Raw genomic sequence first — 16,106 nt, 5'->3', positions numbered from 1 at the left:
TTTACCTTCTCAGGGCAATGCCAGGGAAGGTGTAGGCTTTCTTCAGTTACAAGACCTGAGAAGGACTGTGGCTTTGTCCAGGAGAGATAGCAGTATGCTCCTGGAAAGGGCACACCTTTCTCTGATAGTAAGCATTGTGCTGTGATCAGTTTCCTATATGTAGTGTTAATTAGTGAATCATTTTTCATTCTATATGTTTGAAGTGAGCTTCTGGGGAAGGTCATGAGTTTTATGTCACTGAAATGAACCTGCTAGTTTATATGGTGAGTTCTCAAAGCTCTGACCTTACCTAGTCACTGCCTCTTGCTTAATCTGAAGGGGAAATGTAGGACCTGGGCTCTGGGCATTGAGCACGTTCCTGCAGAGGTCCTAGTGCTGCTAAGGATTCATAATGTGCTGAGCTGCACCAGATGCCAACCTCAGGGGAAAGTACCACCGCCCCTAGATGCAACTTGGCCCAACCCTTCACACCTACTTTTAAGAGCTGTCTTTGGTCAAGGATCTGCTTGGTCTCAGGCACAAGCTAAACAAGTTCAGTCATCTCTCAGTGACATAGCTCAAGCCTCTTTTGGTTATTAAAGCTTTGCTTTCCTACAGTTGGACTGCTTTTAGACCTAGCCTGATTTCTGTGGCTCCATAGCTGTTACATGGCATGTCTTTTCATGACTTTGGCTGTTTTCAAAGTCTGTCTCTCCTGACTATCCCAGCAGACCACACACATGATCCAAGTGACAGTCATGTGAACCAGGAAACACGACAAATAGCTGGTGCCCCCATGTGCTTCTCCTAGCACCACCTTGACCCCCCTTGACCCTCAGTTGGCTGGTGCCCATATTGTACTGGCTGTTAACAAGTTTGAATAGGAATTCTTGGAAGACCCCATCTACTTTCTGAAAATGCTTTGAGCACACCAATTACTTGTAGTTGTAGAATGTCCGTTAAGGGAATATATGATTATGACTTAGTATGAAGTATCAAGTTGACTAATACGCCTTCTTTTTCAGCTGACTGAATTGAATACCTTCTTCTTGAAACATATCTTTGTGTTCCAAGCCAGTCATCCGTTAAGTTGGTGTAGAATTCTCTTTATTGGTGTTATCACGGCTCCCACAGTGAGGTAATTCTATATAAGTCTGACTGTTATTTGAGCACGTTACCTGCTTTGTATTCTCCTGTATAGCATTCATAATATGAAGAAATGTTTTGCTCTCAGACCTCGACAATAAAAGTGAATAATCAAAACTGTATTATTTGCAAACCTCAATTTTCACTACCTCAATCTTCACTGCTGGGTTTTTTGTTTTTATTTTGCTTGTAATCTTCTATTTAAAAAAGTAAATGAGTAGCAGTGATTCTGAGGTTGTCCTTTTAAAGGTTTTATTTGTTGATTTTACAGAGAGAGGAGGCTGGGGGAAGTAATTATTTCACTCTAGCTGTTCATTGGTTGCTTGTTATGTGCCTTGACTGGGCAGGCCAAAGTTTTGCACCAGTGACCTCAGCATTCCAGGTTAGTGGCCTATCCACTGCACCACCACAGGCCAGGCTGAGATATTTTTTAATGAGATTATTAAAAAATACAAATGTTTTTATAGTAGATATTAAAGTCATAAATAATGTTGTTATTTTATGATTTTATTTTTAAATTACAGTTGACTTTCAGTATTATTTCTATTAATTTCAAGTGTACAGCATAATGGTTAGACATTTAAATAATTTATAGAGTGATCCTGCGAGAAGGGTAATACTCACCTGGTGCCATACAAAGTAATTACAGTATCCCCTGTGCTGTACTTTATACCCCATGACTGTTGTAACTACCAGTTTATGCTTCTTCATCCCTTCACCTTTTTCATCTAGTCCCCCAACCCCATTCCCTCTGGCAACCATCAGTTTATTCTCTGTATCTATGAGTCTGTTTCTCTTTTGTTTACTTATTTTGTTCTTTAGAATCTACATATAAGTGAAATCATATGGTATTTGTCTTCCTCTGACTTATTTCACTTATCATAATACCCTCTAGTTCTAGCCATGTTGTTGCAAATGGTAAGATTTCATTCTTTTTTATGGCTGAGTAATATTCCATCGCATATATATATATATGTATATGTGTATATATATATGTAGGTATGTTTATGTATATATACACACACCACATGTTCTTTATCCACTCATCTGTTGATGGGCACTTGGGTTGCTTCCATATTTTAGCTATTTTAGATTATGCTGCAATGAACATAAAGGTACATACATCTTGAGTTAGTGTTTTGGATTTATTTGGATAAATACCCAGAAGTGGAATTGCTGGGTCATTATGTAGTTCTGTTTTTAATTTTTGACGAGCCTTCATACTGCTTTCCATAGGGATGCACCAGTCTGCATTCCCACCAACTGTACACGAGAGCTCCCTTTTCTCCATATCCTCGCCAACCCTTGTTATTTGTTGATTTATTGATGAACATTCTGAAAGCTATTTCCCCATGTATAAGATGCACTCTTTTTCGAAAAATTTGGGGTCTAAACACTGGGTACGTCTTATACAGTGGTTGTGGCATTTGAAATGCCATAGATGGAACTGAGGACAAGGCAGTATATGAAGACAGTGATTCGTCATCAGACACAGAGGAGAACAAGCTAATGGATGGGAGTTTTGACAGTGATGAGGACTTGAAAGAATTTTATGAATAAAACTTCAGTTCAATAGCTTTATGTAATACATTATTATTTTTCAAATTTGGGGCTCCAAAATTAAGGAGTGTCTTTTACATGGGAAAATTCTGTAATATCTCATGTGGTTTTCATTTGCATTTCTTTGATGATTAGTGACATTGAGCATCTTTTCATATCTATTGGCCATTTATATCTTCTTTGGCTTGGAAAATTGTCCATGTGTATTTGAAAAGAATGTATACTCACAAAAATTAGGGTATGTTTCAAAGTGAATTTGAAACGACAAAAAAAGGAAGCATTGATTTTTTTTTAATTAAACTAGGACATTAGAAAAGCAAATGACAAGTCAAAGAAAATAGTTTCATTATGCACATGAGATACAAAACCAACTTTTATTTTATTGGTGAAAATGCACTATACAAAGGCTGAAAGTACTGGAGTATCTGCACGTTCCCTGATCCCCTAATTTTTGTGAGCAGTGTATATTCTGCCTTGGGATGAAATGCTCTAAAAGTATCAGTTAAATTAATCTGGTCTAATATGTCATTTAAGGCCACTGTTTCCTTGTTGATTTTCTGTCTGGAAGATAGTAATGCTGGTGGCTGACACCAGGCAGGTTCACATTGGATTTGGGCAGACGGTAGAGGAGCTGCAGTGCTGGAAAGCATTGGGCCATTCCTGTTTATTAGATTCTTGCAATGGTGAGCAAACAGGCAGGGGAGAACCTCTTCTCATGGTGGCAAGCAAGCAACAGGAAAACTGCCCCTCACGGTGGTGGGCCAGCAGTCTGCCTTGAGGGATAGTATTCATAGTTTTTTGTAGGCTACACACACATGGCTCTGCCACAAGCTTCCGCATTAATCATGCAAAGTACAAGCCAGCAAGCCTAACAGAACTGTTTTCCTAACAAAGATCAATCTACTGATTTCAGTGGGGTGTTCAAGTCCCATACTGTTACTGTATTACTGTTGATCTCTCCTGTTATGTTTGTCAATGCTTCCTTCATATATTTAGGTGCTCCTATGTTGGGTGCATAAATATTTACAAGCCTTATATCCTTTGGAATGATCCCTTTACCATTATGAAGTGTTCTTTCTTGTCTCTTTTTATAACCTTCGTTTTAAATTTTATTTTGTCTGATATAAGTGTTGCCACACCAGCTTTTTTGTTTGTTTCCATTTACATGAAATATTTTTTCATCCTTTACTTTCAGTCTGTTTCTCTTTCTATCTGAAGTAGGTCTCTTGTAGACATTGTAAGTATGGGTCTTGTTTTCTTAACCATTCAGCTATGCTGTCTTTTGATTGGAGCATGTCATCTATTTACATATAAAGTGACTATTGATAGTTACTTTGTTATTGCCATTTTATTACTCATATATACGTGTTTTTTTCCCCATAACATGGTGATGAACTAAAAGTCCTTATTCTGAGATAAGCTTGGATGTTTATACCAGTATTCTTCAACCACTGGTCTGCCAGAAATTTTGTGCCAGTCCACAAAAGAGTTAACCACCCTGATAATTGTGTGAAGATTATAGACCCAATGATTATAGACTCTGTAATCTTCATACATGGAGTCTATAATCTTCATGGATGTTTTAACTTCATGGGTTTTTAACTGATACGGAGTACTGGAACTGATTAGTAGAAGCACCAAAGATCTCTGAATAGCTGATACAAATCCAAACTAAGTAGTTAAAAGGGTTCACTTTTCAAAAGCTTTAGGGTAACTTAATTTATTATTTTTAATGTGCTTGCAAACTACACAAGTACAGGCCTCACTTGCCACATACTCCTCACCCCCAGCAAGCACCTGTTCTTGACTTTATCCATCATTACAAATATATCTGTAATACAATATTTCAGGACATATATCCCCATATTGTGAACTGAACAGACCAAGGAAGACACAGCTAAATCCTGTGGAGTTAGACCCAAAATTCCATTTTTTCTTTTTCTTTTGACCTAAACAGGAAAGTAACAGTTGGTAAACTGACGGCATTTTAACATTTTATAGACCAGTGGTCTATTGAAGTATTTAATTATAAATGCTGTTTTTCATTTGGTGGATTGGAGCCCCCCTTCCTTATTAAAATTTAATTTAATTTGAGGCTCACAGTTATTTTCAGGAAAGATTAGCAGCAATTTCTCAATAAAAATTAGGAGCAATCAACAAAGTCAATAAGCAGGGGAAAAAAATCTCTTATAAAACAGAATAGCAAATCACATCTCATTTATCATGAAATTTCAATATTGTTAAACATTTCAAACAAAAACCAGAGGCTAAAAATCCAATATTTTGACTTTTTGAGAGCTCCTCAGGATTTTTGGCAGACTCTATGCATTTCCAGATGATATTTTGTTTGTTTAAAAATGAGCCACCTTCTGTTATTTCTTATACCACTTGAGGCAGTTCCTGTAGAAGGAGATGCTTTAACAAGTGACTTGGAAATATAGAAGTGCTCTACTGGGCTTTAAACAGCTACTCCAGTTAGCAAATGGCAGGCCCTAAAAAAGAGAGACAGTTTACAGGCTTCCGGGTAACTCATGCTCTCCTTGTCTTTATTTCTTTCCTTTTTGGTTCGAGTTTCGCATGAATCTGCTACGAGAATACATTTCAGCAAACCTTATTTTAATCTGATATATAAAGTGCAGTGTAAGGGAATGGATACAGAGGGTAAAGTAGCCGAACTGGTAAAAGCAAATTAGATAATGAAAATAAGAAGTGAGAGGAAAACCTGAATTTTTTTTTCTTTTTTTTTACTGACTTTTAGAGACAGGAAAGAAGTGGGGGGCGTTAAGCATTCATTTGTTGTTCCACTTAGTTGTGCACTCATTGGTTGCTTTTCCTTTATATGCCCTGACCAGGGATCAAACCAGTAACCTTGGCATTTCAGGATAATGCTCTAACCAACTGAGCTAACTGGCCAGGGTGAAAACCTGAATTCTTTATTACTAGGATTCTTTCCTGGGCTCTTTGGTGTGAAGAGGCAAATCCCCTGAAATTTAATGCAAAATTTTGTGTGCATGTCATGGCCTTTGTCATGGCTTTTATTAAATTCTCAAAGTCTGTGATTCCCAAAAGATGATGAACTGGTTTGAATGCAACCTCTGAAGGGGTGATTGGGTTTCAGGGTGATACTCTAAGCCTGCCCTGTCCTGTATGGCAGCCTCTCACCACGTGTGGCTGTGAGCGCTGCGACTGGGGCTAGTCCACAGTGAAATGTGCTATAGTATAAAATACATGCTAGGTTTTGGAGACTCAGTAAAAAACAATATAAAACACTTCTTTGTAATGTTTTCAATATATTGGGTTAAGTAACCTATATTACAAAAATGAATTTCATCTGGTTTGTTTGTTTTTTTACTTTCCTAATGTGGCTACTAGAAAATTTTAAAGTGCAATTTGTGGCTCATACTGTATTTCTGTTGGGAAGGTGTTGCTCTAAGCCTGTCAACTCCGTGTCATTGCCTCTTTTTTTTTTTAATCTTGTCAGTAACATTTAAAGTTACTGGCATTCAGTGACAGCAAGGTGTAGAGAAGGTCCTATTCCAATTTCTGAGAACTTTCTTACCTGGTGACTCTCAGCAACCTTTATCCTGGAGAGAGCCCGAGGAGACAGTTAACGACAGTGCGGGTGACTCTTGGGAATCACCTCCATAGAAGACTGAAGCACTCACTGGGATTGCTTTGGCTCAAGGCTTTGGGAGCTGGTTCCTGAACCAAGACCACTTTTGCCAATCATCTGGCTCTTTAAACCATGCTCCCCTCCCTCCAACCCAGGGCAAACTCCTAATAGGAATGTTTCAATAGGCAGCAACTTCCTAGTCCCTTGAGTAGAACTAGACCAGGCAGCTAGTTATATATGTGGAACAAGGCAGGACATGTTGTATATTCATTCTGTCACAGTAATTTAACTTCATAATGACTTGCTGGTTTTAAACAAGCTCTCAGTGAATTCCACCTTTGTCCTTTCAGACAGTATTACGCTTACCTCACCGATACGCAGTGCAAACGCGTAGGAACACAGTGCTGGGTGTTTGGGTAAGTATCTATTATTATGGAGGTTTAAGCCTCTAAATGATTATTTCTGGACCCTGTGTTAAGTGCCTTTCAATGGTTTTTTTCTATGAAGACTTTTCTGATGTTTTGTGACTTATTATTTTTTTTTAACTTTAGGCCTTTTTATTTTCAGAAAATAAAGTACAAAATACAGTGAAGTTGATAATTACCTTATATATCCTTCCCTTTACATTAAGGTTGATTAAAAACTTCAAATTTGATTTTTTCCAAATTTTTAGTAGATATTTTTGTTTTACATTTATTTTATTTTATTTTTCAACTACAGTTGACATTCAGTATCATTTTATATTAGTTTCAGCTATACAACATAGTGGTTTGACATTTATATAATTTGTGAAATGATCCTTCCGGTAAGTCTAGTACCCACCTAGCACCATACATAGTTCTTACAATATTATTGACTGTATTCCCTGTACTGAATTTTACATCCTCATGACTATGTGTTTTGTGAATACCAATCTGTACTTCTCATCCCTTAACCTTTTTCACCCAGTCCTCCAACACTCCTCCCATCTGGCAACCGTCAGTTTATTCTCTGTATCTATGAGTCTGTTTTACTTATTTGTTTATTTTGCTCTTTAGTTTCCACATAAAAGTGAAATAATATAGTACATGTCTTTCTTTGTCTGACTTATTTCAGTTAGCATAATATTTTCTAGGTCCATCCATGTTATCACAAATGTTAAGATTTCATTCTTTTTTTTTGTTTTTAAGCAAGAGAGACAGAGAGAGGGACAGACAAGTACAGACAGACAGAAAGGGAGAAAGATGAGAAGCATTAATTCTTCATTGTGGCACCTTAGTTGTTCATTGATTGCTTTCTCCTATTTGCCTTGACTGGGGGCTACAGCAGATCAAGTGACCCTTTGCTCAAGCCAGCGACCATGGGGTCATGTCTATGTTCCTGTGCGCAAGCTAGCAACCCTGTACTCAAGCTGGTGAGCCAGCGCTCAAGTCAGATGAGTCTGTGCTCAAGCTGGCGACCTCAGTGTTTCAAACCTGGGTCCTTTGCATCTCAGGCTGACGCTCTATCTACTTCATCATCACCTGGTCAGGCAGGATTTCATTCTTTTCTATGGCCCAGTAATATTTCATTATATAAGCTCTGGCCAGGTAGCTCAGTTGGTTAGAACATTGTCCTGATACATCAAGATTGCAATTCTATCCCCAGTCAGGGCACATACAAGAATCAACCAGTGAGTGCATAGATAGGTGGAACTTGATCTATTTTTCCCTTCTTCTCTCTCTAAAAAAATCAAAATAAATTGTTAATATGTATCACATCTCTTTTTTGGGGGGGACAGACAATAGATAGGAAGGGAAAGAGATGAGAAGCATCAACTCGTAGTTGCAGCACTGTAGTTGTTCATTGATTGCTTTCTCATATGTGCCTTGATCGGGTGGCTCCAGCTGAGCAAGTGACCCCTTGCTCAAGCCAGTTATCCCATACTCAAGCTGATGAACTTATACTCAAACCAGTGACCTCAGGGTTTTGAACCTTGTTCCTCAGTGTCCGAGGCCGACCCTTTTTCCTTGGCACCACCACTTGGTCAGGCTGTATCATCCTTTTTATGCACTCGTCTATTGATAGGCACTTAGGTTGCTTCTAAATCTTGGCATTATAAATAATGCTGCAACAAACATAAGGGTGCATATATTTCTTTTGAATAAGTATTTTGGGTATCTTTGAATAAATACCCAGAATTAGAATTGCTGGGTCATTTGGTAGTTCTATTTTTAATTTTTTGAGGAAACTTCATAATTGTCCACAGTGGCTCCACCAATTTGCAATCCCACCAATAGTGCATGGGGTTCCCTTTTCTCCACATTCACACTAACACTTGTCTGTTGATTTATTGATGATAGTATATGGCTTTCATTTTTTTTAAGTGAGAGGAAGGCAGATAGACAAACTCCTGAATGTGCCCCAACTGGGGCCGATATTCAAATCAACTGAGCTATCCTCAGCGCCTGAGGCCAACGCTCCAACCAGCCAAGCCATACTCACCACTGGGGGCTGATGCTCAAATCAGTTGAGCTATTGGCTGTGAGAGGGATAGAGAGAGAGGAAGGGGAGAGAGAGGAGGAGAGAAGCAGATGGTCATTTCTCATGTGTGTCCTGACCAACCAGGGATCAAACCTAGGACCTCTGCACACCAGACTGATGCTCTATCCCAGTGGTAGTCAACCTGGTCCCTACCACCCACTAGTGGGCGTTCCAGCTTTCATGGTGGGAGGTAGCGGAGCAACCAAAGTATAAATAAAAAGATAGTGAGTTGTTTTATAAAGATTTATTCTGCCAAACTTAGCGAAAATCCAACATAAAGTACTTGATAAGTAATTATTATTATATGCTTTAACTTGCTATAACTCTGCTTTATAAATTTTATAAAGTTACTTCCCTACTTTATAAATCACCATTACTTTGGAACTGGTGGGTGGTTAGAAAATTTTACTACTAACAGAGATACAAAAGTGGGCGGTAGGTATAAAAAGGTTGACTACCCCTGCTCTATCCACTAAGCCATTGGTTCTCAAAGTGTGTGCCAGGACACACTGGTACACCCGAGAAGATTTCCAGCTATTCCCTATGGTATTCCAGAGAAATATGTGCTTATTGGGGACCAAAAAGCCAACAGGGCTTTTGGAGTTTAGATTTTTGGGGGACAGAGGTGTGGGGAGTTGGCTGTAAGCTGACAGTCTGCCCAACCCCCCACCTCACTTGCCTGATTAGATTGCAAAAGGTTGTTAAGCTGTGGTGCTGGATTGCTTACACTACCTGCAGTGTTCCCCAGAAAGACTGGAGGCAAGTTTCTTCTATCTTTTGTTTGGTGTAAAGTTAAGATGATATGTATAGTGGGCATTTTCTGCACTCAACACAATTAAGAGTAAAAAGAGAGGAATTCTTCAATGTATTGACAAGGAAATGAGAGTTTGCCTTTCAAATATATGACCAAACATTGAAGAAATCGCTAGGACACATCAGGCTCACGTTTCTTATAGACACAAGAATGAGAAAACTTAACACATTCGTGTGGGGACCTGCCGAATTTACTAAATCTTACTAAGAATATATCTATATATATAAAAAGATAACTTTTTTGTTGTTTTTTTGTTTTTTAACCTCTCATTTTTACAAATTCTAAAAAGCATAACTCAAAAAATGTAACATAAAAATGTTTTTTAATGTCACAATAAATTTAATTTTGTCATATTTATTTCATTTAATTACTATAAAAGCACGCTTGGACTTTATATTTTTTCTTTAATATTTGACTTAATTATTATAACATATCTCTCAGAAATTTGTATAGAGTGCACCTACAATTATTTGTAGGGTTTTAAATGTGCCCTGACTTAAAAAAGTTTGAAATCACTGCATTAAGCCAACCAGCCAGGGCCAGCTTTCATTTTTAACATTTCCTTTTCTGATTTAAGTTTAGACTAGTTAACTGGCAAATTATAGAAAGAGGGTATAGAAACTGCTTTTAAACAAATATTAGGGTCCTGGCCTCTTGGCTCAGTGGATAGAGCATCGGACTGGCTTATGGATGTCCCAGTTCAATTCCCAGTCAGGGAACACAAGAGAAGCAACCATCTGCTTCTCTCCCCTTCCTCTCCCCCTTCTCTCTCTCTCTCCCTGACACAGCCAGTGGCTGGATTGATTTGAGCATCAGCCTCCATCATTGAGAACAGCTCTGGGTGGTCCCAGTGTGAGCCTCAGGTGCCAAAAATAGTTTGGTTGATTTGAGCATCAGTCCCAGACAGAGGTTGCGGGTGGATCCCAGTCAGGATACATGTAGAAGTTTGTTTTACTATCCCCCCCCACACACTTAAATAAACAAAATAGGAAATCAAAATGTATCTCCCACCTAGAAATCAGATACCTTCTTTTATGAAATAAATTAGATACAAAATATATTGTTTCAGTTTCCTCTGAATTTGATGATGATGACCCTGGGACATTGTTTAGTGATGGACTTATCCACACTTTATGTTACTTTCACATCAAAAAGACCATGCAAAACAGCTGTTTTATTTATATATACCAAGATATAATTTTATTATCCCAGAGAGAATTAATATATAGCCCCATGGTCATTATTTATTGTCTTGTTATGGATAGAAATGCTTTATTTGAATTTACTGTTATTTAAGTGATGAAAAAAAATTATAAGTTATCTAATTTATACTCCCCCTATCCCATGTGAAGTGTGAGACTGTTTTTAGTCTGCCAGGTAAGTGGTTCTTAAACACCATTAACAATTCACCGCGCCACTTAGCATTCAGAGTTCTAGACATCCAGCAAATCTATGCATGATATTAAATCCCTTGGGTAGCTTTTATTCAAGGTCTACTCTAGGTTCTAAGTTGAGTGTGAAAACTATATTTGAGAAAATATTGATGAAAACCTGTAGTAGGAAAAAAATTACTATCTTAACAGATATTTTAAAAGAATAACTTTTTCCAATTAAAAAAATTAGTAAACGTACATTGATATACATTTAGAAAAGAGACTAAAGATCATACAAAGTCGGTCATTTAGATGTAATTGCTGCTAACATGGCTGTGTCGTTCCTTCCAAACGTGTGTGTGTGTAGCTCCCATTCCAGATTTTGAGAGGTTACTCAAGTTAAATTAAGGCAAATCCCCCCTTGCTGAAGACAAAGGGCAATTGTCATTTGTTTCTCATAAACTCTCTGATATAAGCTGGTTTTCCTATCTAGAGTGATTTCAGCTTAGAGGGTGATAAGGTGGATTAGGTTTCTGTTGTTTAGAGATCTAGCAGGTAAAGGAATTCCCACACCTACCTGATTTCTAATGTACGAGCAAGAGCCTGATGAAGGTACAGTTGTAGTCATAAAAGGGGGAGGGGCTGCTTTTTTCTTGTCTTTTTTATTGTTTTGCCCAAAGAGGAAGTGATCGTTCCTATATATATGAGCCCTTTACCACTTACCTGTTCTTTCTACACACATTTTTCTCTTTGTATTTAAAAGTCAGTTCTTGTCAAGGTCTTTTCTACTGTGGAGCGGATTTATTTTCTACAGAACAGTATCTGTTTACCTGTTGAGGGAAAGGAGATGCAGATCAGAGAGAGGTAGTGTTACAGCATAATTTCTTTTTAATCAGGTAGCTGAAAAATGAAATCCCGTGGTGGGAGCAGTGGCAGCGGTGGACTGGGCAGAGTGGCAGGAGACCCGCCACAGAGGGTGTGCCTTGTTGGGAGGCGATAAAGTGAAATGCAAAGAAGAGATCATTTGGCTAATTTAGTACGTTTGTTGAGATTTGAGAACTCCCAGTATAGTATATCAAGATGAATGAATCTTGAGAACTCGTGGGCCATGCTGAAAAATACAGAGCCCTCTTCATAAATCACAGCCAGCATATCTGCCTGGGTTCATGACCCAGAGCTGCCTCTGCACCAGTCAGCTGCGGAAGGTGGAAGGTGGTGCGGGAGGTCTGGGTCTGGTCTCTTCTGTCTGCCCCTCTGGGCCACCCCTCCCTCTTCTGTACGATCCTTCCTCTGCCTCCCTATTGCCCTCATTTTTCATTTTTCGTTTCCTGTTAAAACAGCAAACATTTAAATGTCTGATTTCCTTTAATAACTAGTAGCTGTGTTACAGCTTGCTTTTCACTACTTTTGGAGTAATTTTAGACTTTAGCAAAGTGTGGAAGATGTCAGGAAACAACAGGAATGCCTGCATCGTGACATTTGAATTTGGTGAGGTGGAGGGAGGGGAAAGGTCAAACAGGACCTCCCAGGGCTTCTTTCCCACAGGTCTACATCTTTTTTCTCCTGAAAAGGGCAATTTTCTGTAAATGTTATGGTCTCACCAAGTTTGTATTAATTACTCACTGATGTAACTAAATACAGACTCACAGTTTGGTCTCCTGCAGACTCTGTGTGCCAGAGATCTGAGCTTGTAAGCTTTTAGGCTTAAATGTGCTGTGCTCAGCCCAGATAGGACTGCATCCAGCTAGGGAACGGGAACCTACCAGGGAGAGGGCAGTAGTGCGAGAAAGTTGGCTACTCTCCGTTTGGAAAGCTACATGCCATTGCTTCAGCTCTGTGGGAGTGTTTGGGAGGGGCTGTGTGAACACATCCCATAGGTGTACATGCTTTATCTTTTTTATTTCTATCTTCCCCTTTCTCTCACTCCACCCTTGGTATAATTGAGCTTCTCTGTCTGAAAGGAAAAGAATTGGCTTGTCTTAAAAAGAAAAGCTGTTTAAGTGGCCCTGGAAGGAAGGTGTCCAAGCTTTGGCTTTAACAGGAGTGAGCACTTTTCCTCTTCCCAAAAGTTCCAGGGCTGGGTAAGCGTGGATGGTGCCTGGAGGCTGCCTCACTGTCTAACTGCCCCTCATGCCACAACTTTCCCTCCTGTTACCTAGACCCTGCTGGTGCTCCGTCACAGTGCTTTCGGCCTCTGCTGCTCTGCTAACTTGTTCTCTCCGAGCTCAGCTCCAGCCCAGCAGGGCCTCTCTCCACCATCACCTCCCTGCTGTCCCGCAGTATTCGCCATCTCACAATGGTGCTCTACCTTCTGCAACAGCTGCCCTGGTTGGTTCCTATGTTTCTGTTTCTTAGTGTCCTCTGCTGGCTTGCCCTTCCATCCCTCTCCCATCCACAGTGCCTTTAACTGTGCTGTTCTTCTTCCAGGCTCTTTTTTCTTTTTTTAAGGATAGACGCAGATACGAAGCACAGAGTACATCCAGGTAGAGGCAGTGTACTGAGAGCAACAGTAGGAGGTGTCATTCAACTCTCGACCCTTCTCAGAACTGCCCAGCCACCACCATTTTCCTGTTGAGTTTGTTTCACAGCCTCTCTTTCCAGCCTCACTTTTCCTCTCTCCTGCACTCATCTATTTCAGGTGGTCGGTGCTCACTCTGCTTGGGTAGCTTCCTTTTCCTAGCGCCTTACCCCTTATCTCGTCCTCTTCAGGACTACTGTTCCTCCTTCATCCTGACTGTCCCTGCCCCCTCAAACCCCTGGCAGTAGTTATTTCTTTTAGCAGCTGAATCTCTTTCCACAAATGATATTGTAATGCTGGTGACCATGGCCAGGCAGGTTTACATTGGATTTGGGCCGACGGTAGAGGAACTAACTGCAGAGTCAGAAAGTTGTGGGCCATTCCCATTTAATAGATTCGCACAATGGAGGATGAGTAAGCAGCCAGGGAAAACCTCTTATGGCAGCAGGCAAATGAACAGCAAAACGGCCCCCCACAGTGGCGGCAAGCAATCCACCCCTCAAGGTGGCCGGTCAGCGATACGCACCAAGGGAAAGCGCCTGTTGCGTTACATAAACTATACATACGTGGTTCTGCCATGCACTTATACACTAACCCCACAAAATACAAGCAAGTAACCCTAACCCAGCTGTTTGCCCTACATTCCACTCCTTTAGGGTTGCTTACCTCACAGTCTACATGACAGGTATCTTCCGTGATGGTTCCTAAGCGAGGAATGAAGTACATTATGTCACAGAAACAGTATAAACTGCAGCAACCAAATTACAAGGGCACAAGCTATACCAAAAATGACAAGAATTACAAAGGTGCCCTTCATAATAACATCTCCCTGAGTATTTTGCCCAGGGAGGTAACTGGAGACCCACTGCTAACCATCTACCCCATGGGAGGTATGAGGGCCTGTGTAGTTCAGGGCCATGTTCACTGAAGAAAGTGTCCTAGGTGCGTTTCTGCACCTGAATGGGAGCAGCTGCACAGTGCAGAATGGCCTCCACAGGTGCCTGCCCCTCCGTCAGGGTCTCATTACTATCAACAAGTGACGTTTCCATCAGAAAGGGAGCCAACGCCCCTCTTTGGTTGCAATCCCTGCTTCAAGAATCTATTACACCGCTTAATGAACAGTCCATGATAACGCAGCTGTCTGTACAAGTCACCAAAGGTGAAAGTTCATTACAGATAACTAGCCATACAGCTCTGATAACAGATCTCAGCACTTTTCCATAAGCACTCTGTCTATTGCCACAAGCCCCATCCAAACCCCTCAGCCAGCTCACAGGGCCTGATGTAGACAAACACATTCAAGGCCTGTGCTGCCTTGACAGTTCTCTTAGCTGCTGCAAAAGCACCTATTATAGTCTAAGGCCAACACCTGCTACAAACTAGAAGGGGACCAATGGATTGCCAGTTCCACATGGGACCTCCAGCCCCTGACCTATCTTCGGTAAATATGTCCCTTCACCCTCCCCCCCATTCAAACTAGAACAGTGGGTCTTAGGGATTCTCCTCTCTCTCAGCTGTCTCTATCATATAATCTTGCAACTGTGCAGCACAAATGCCAACCATTTTCTTAGCAGCTGCTGGGTCCGTTGGTTTCCCCTCCTTTTTCAGCAGCTGGAACCTCTGTTCCGGCTTAAACTACAACCAGATCTCTAATAGGACCCTATTAGACCAGCCATCTAATTTTTCTGTCTGCCCCAGTCACAATCATATCTACCCACATCCATGTCTGGGTGACCTTTACAAGCCAGTTTCTCCTGTTAGTCACAGTGACAGCATGGGCAGCAGCCTTCACAGTCTTTTGGCTCTGTGCTGCCTCCACCTCCCCAAAGTCTGCCACTGTTTAACAACGTTGATGGGCTGCCCTACATAGGGCTCAAGATAGCTACTAGTGACCCCAAAAAAGGCTGACAGGGCACTACAGAGAATAAAGTTTCTCATCCCTGCCATAAATCCTTCTTTATCTGGCCCACAGGACCTCAGATTGAAAGCAGCATTCCTCATACTCAGCTCCCAAGTACCTGCTGCAGCTCAGCCTACAACTGCCACTGACAAGTCTCTGGCATTCTGCCAGACCGTAGAAAGGCAGCCATCACCCATTCTAATAGGGTATGGCAGGGGTCCCCAAACTGCGACCCCCTGAGGCCATTTATCCGGCCCCTGCCGCACTTCTGGAAGGGGCACCTCTTTCATTGGTGGTCAGTGAGAGGAGCATAGTTCCCATTGAAATACTGGTCAGTTTGTTGATTTAAATTTACTTGTTCTTTATTTTAAATATTGTATTTGTTCCCGTTTTTTTGTTTTTTTTTTTACTTTAAAATAAGATATGTGCAGTGTGCATAGGGATTTGTTCATAGTCTTTTTTTATAGTCCAGCCCTCCAACGGTCTGAGGGACAGTAAACTGGCCCCCTGTGTAAAAAGTTTGGGGACCCCTGGGGTATGGTTTCCTTTTTTGTCATCGTCATTTTGAAGATGCCTCAAGGAGAAGTGTGGTAATGGCAGCTAATTTCTCCATCTCTATTCCAGAGAGCCTGGTGCTATCCACCCTGTATTCTACAATGACAGCATCCAAGCTGCCAGGGACTCAGTGGGTGTCTGCCTGA

The 16,106-nt window shown here is 40.6% G+C and overlaps 1 protein-coding gene across 2 annotated transcripts in view; it reads left to right on the top strand.

Moving 5' to 3' along the window:
* PTDSS1 (phosphatidylserine synthase 1) overlaps window positions 1–16,106 on the top strand; it is an 82,832-nt gene that overhangs the window by 45,317 nt on the left and 21,409 nt on the right. For both annotated transcript variants that reach the window (XM_066266008.1, XM_066266007.1), the window contains exons 8-9: window positions 1,005–1,117; window positions 6,649–6,714. In XM_066266008.1, the coding sequence (XP_066122105.1) occupies window positions 1,005–1,117; window positions 6,649–6,714 (179 nt within the window). The remainder of the gene's footprint in view (window positions 1–1,004; window positions 1,118–6,648; window positions 6,715–16,106) is intronic.

The sequence above is a fragment of the Saccopteryx bilineata genome, chromosome 3 (genome assembly GCF_036850765.1).
Source record: "Saccopteryx bilineata isolate mSacBil1 chromosome 3, mSacBil1_pri_phased_curated, whole genome shotgun sequence".
Taxonomy (NCBI): Eukaryota; Metazoa; Chordata; class Mammalia; order Chiroptera; family Emballonuridae; genus Saccopteryx; species Saccopteryx bilineata.
This window is presented reverse-complemented; position numbering and strand designations above follow the sequence as displayed.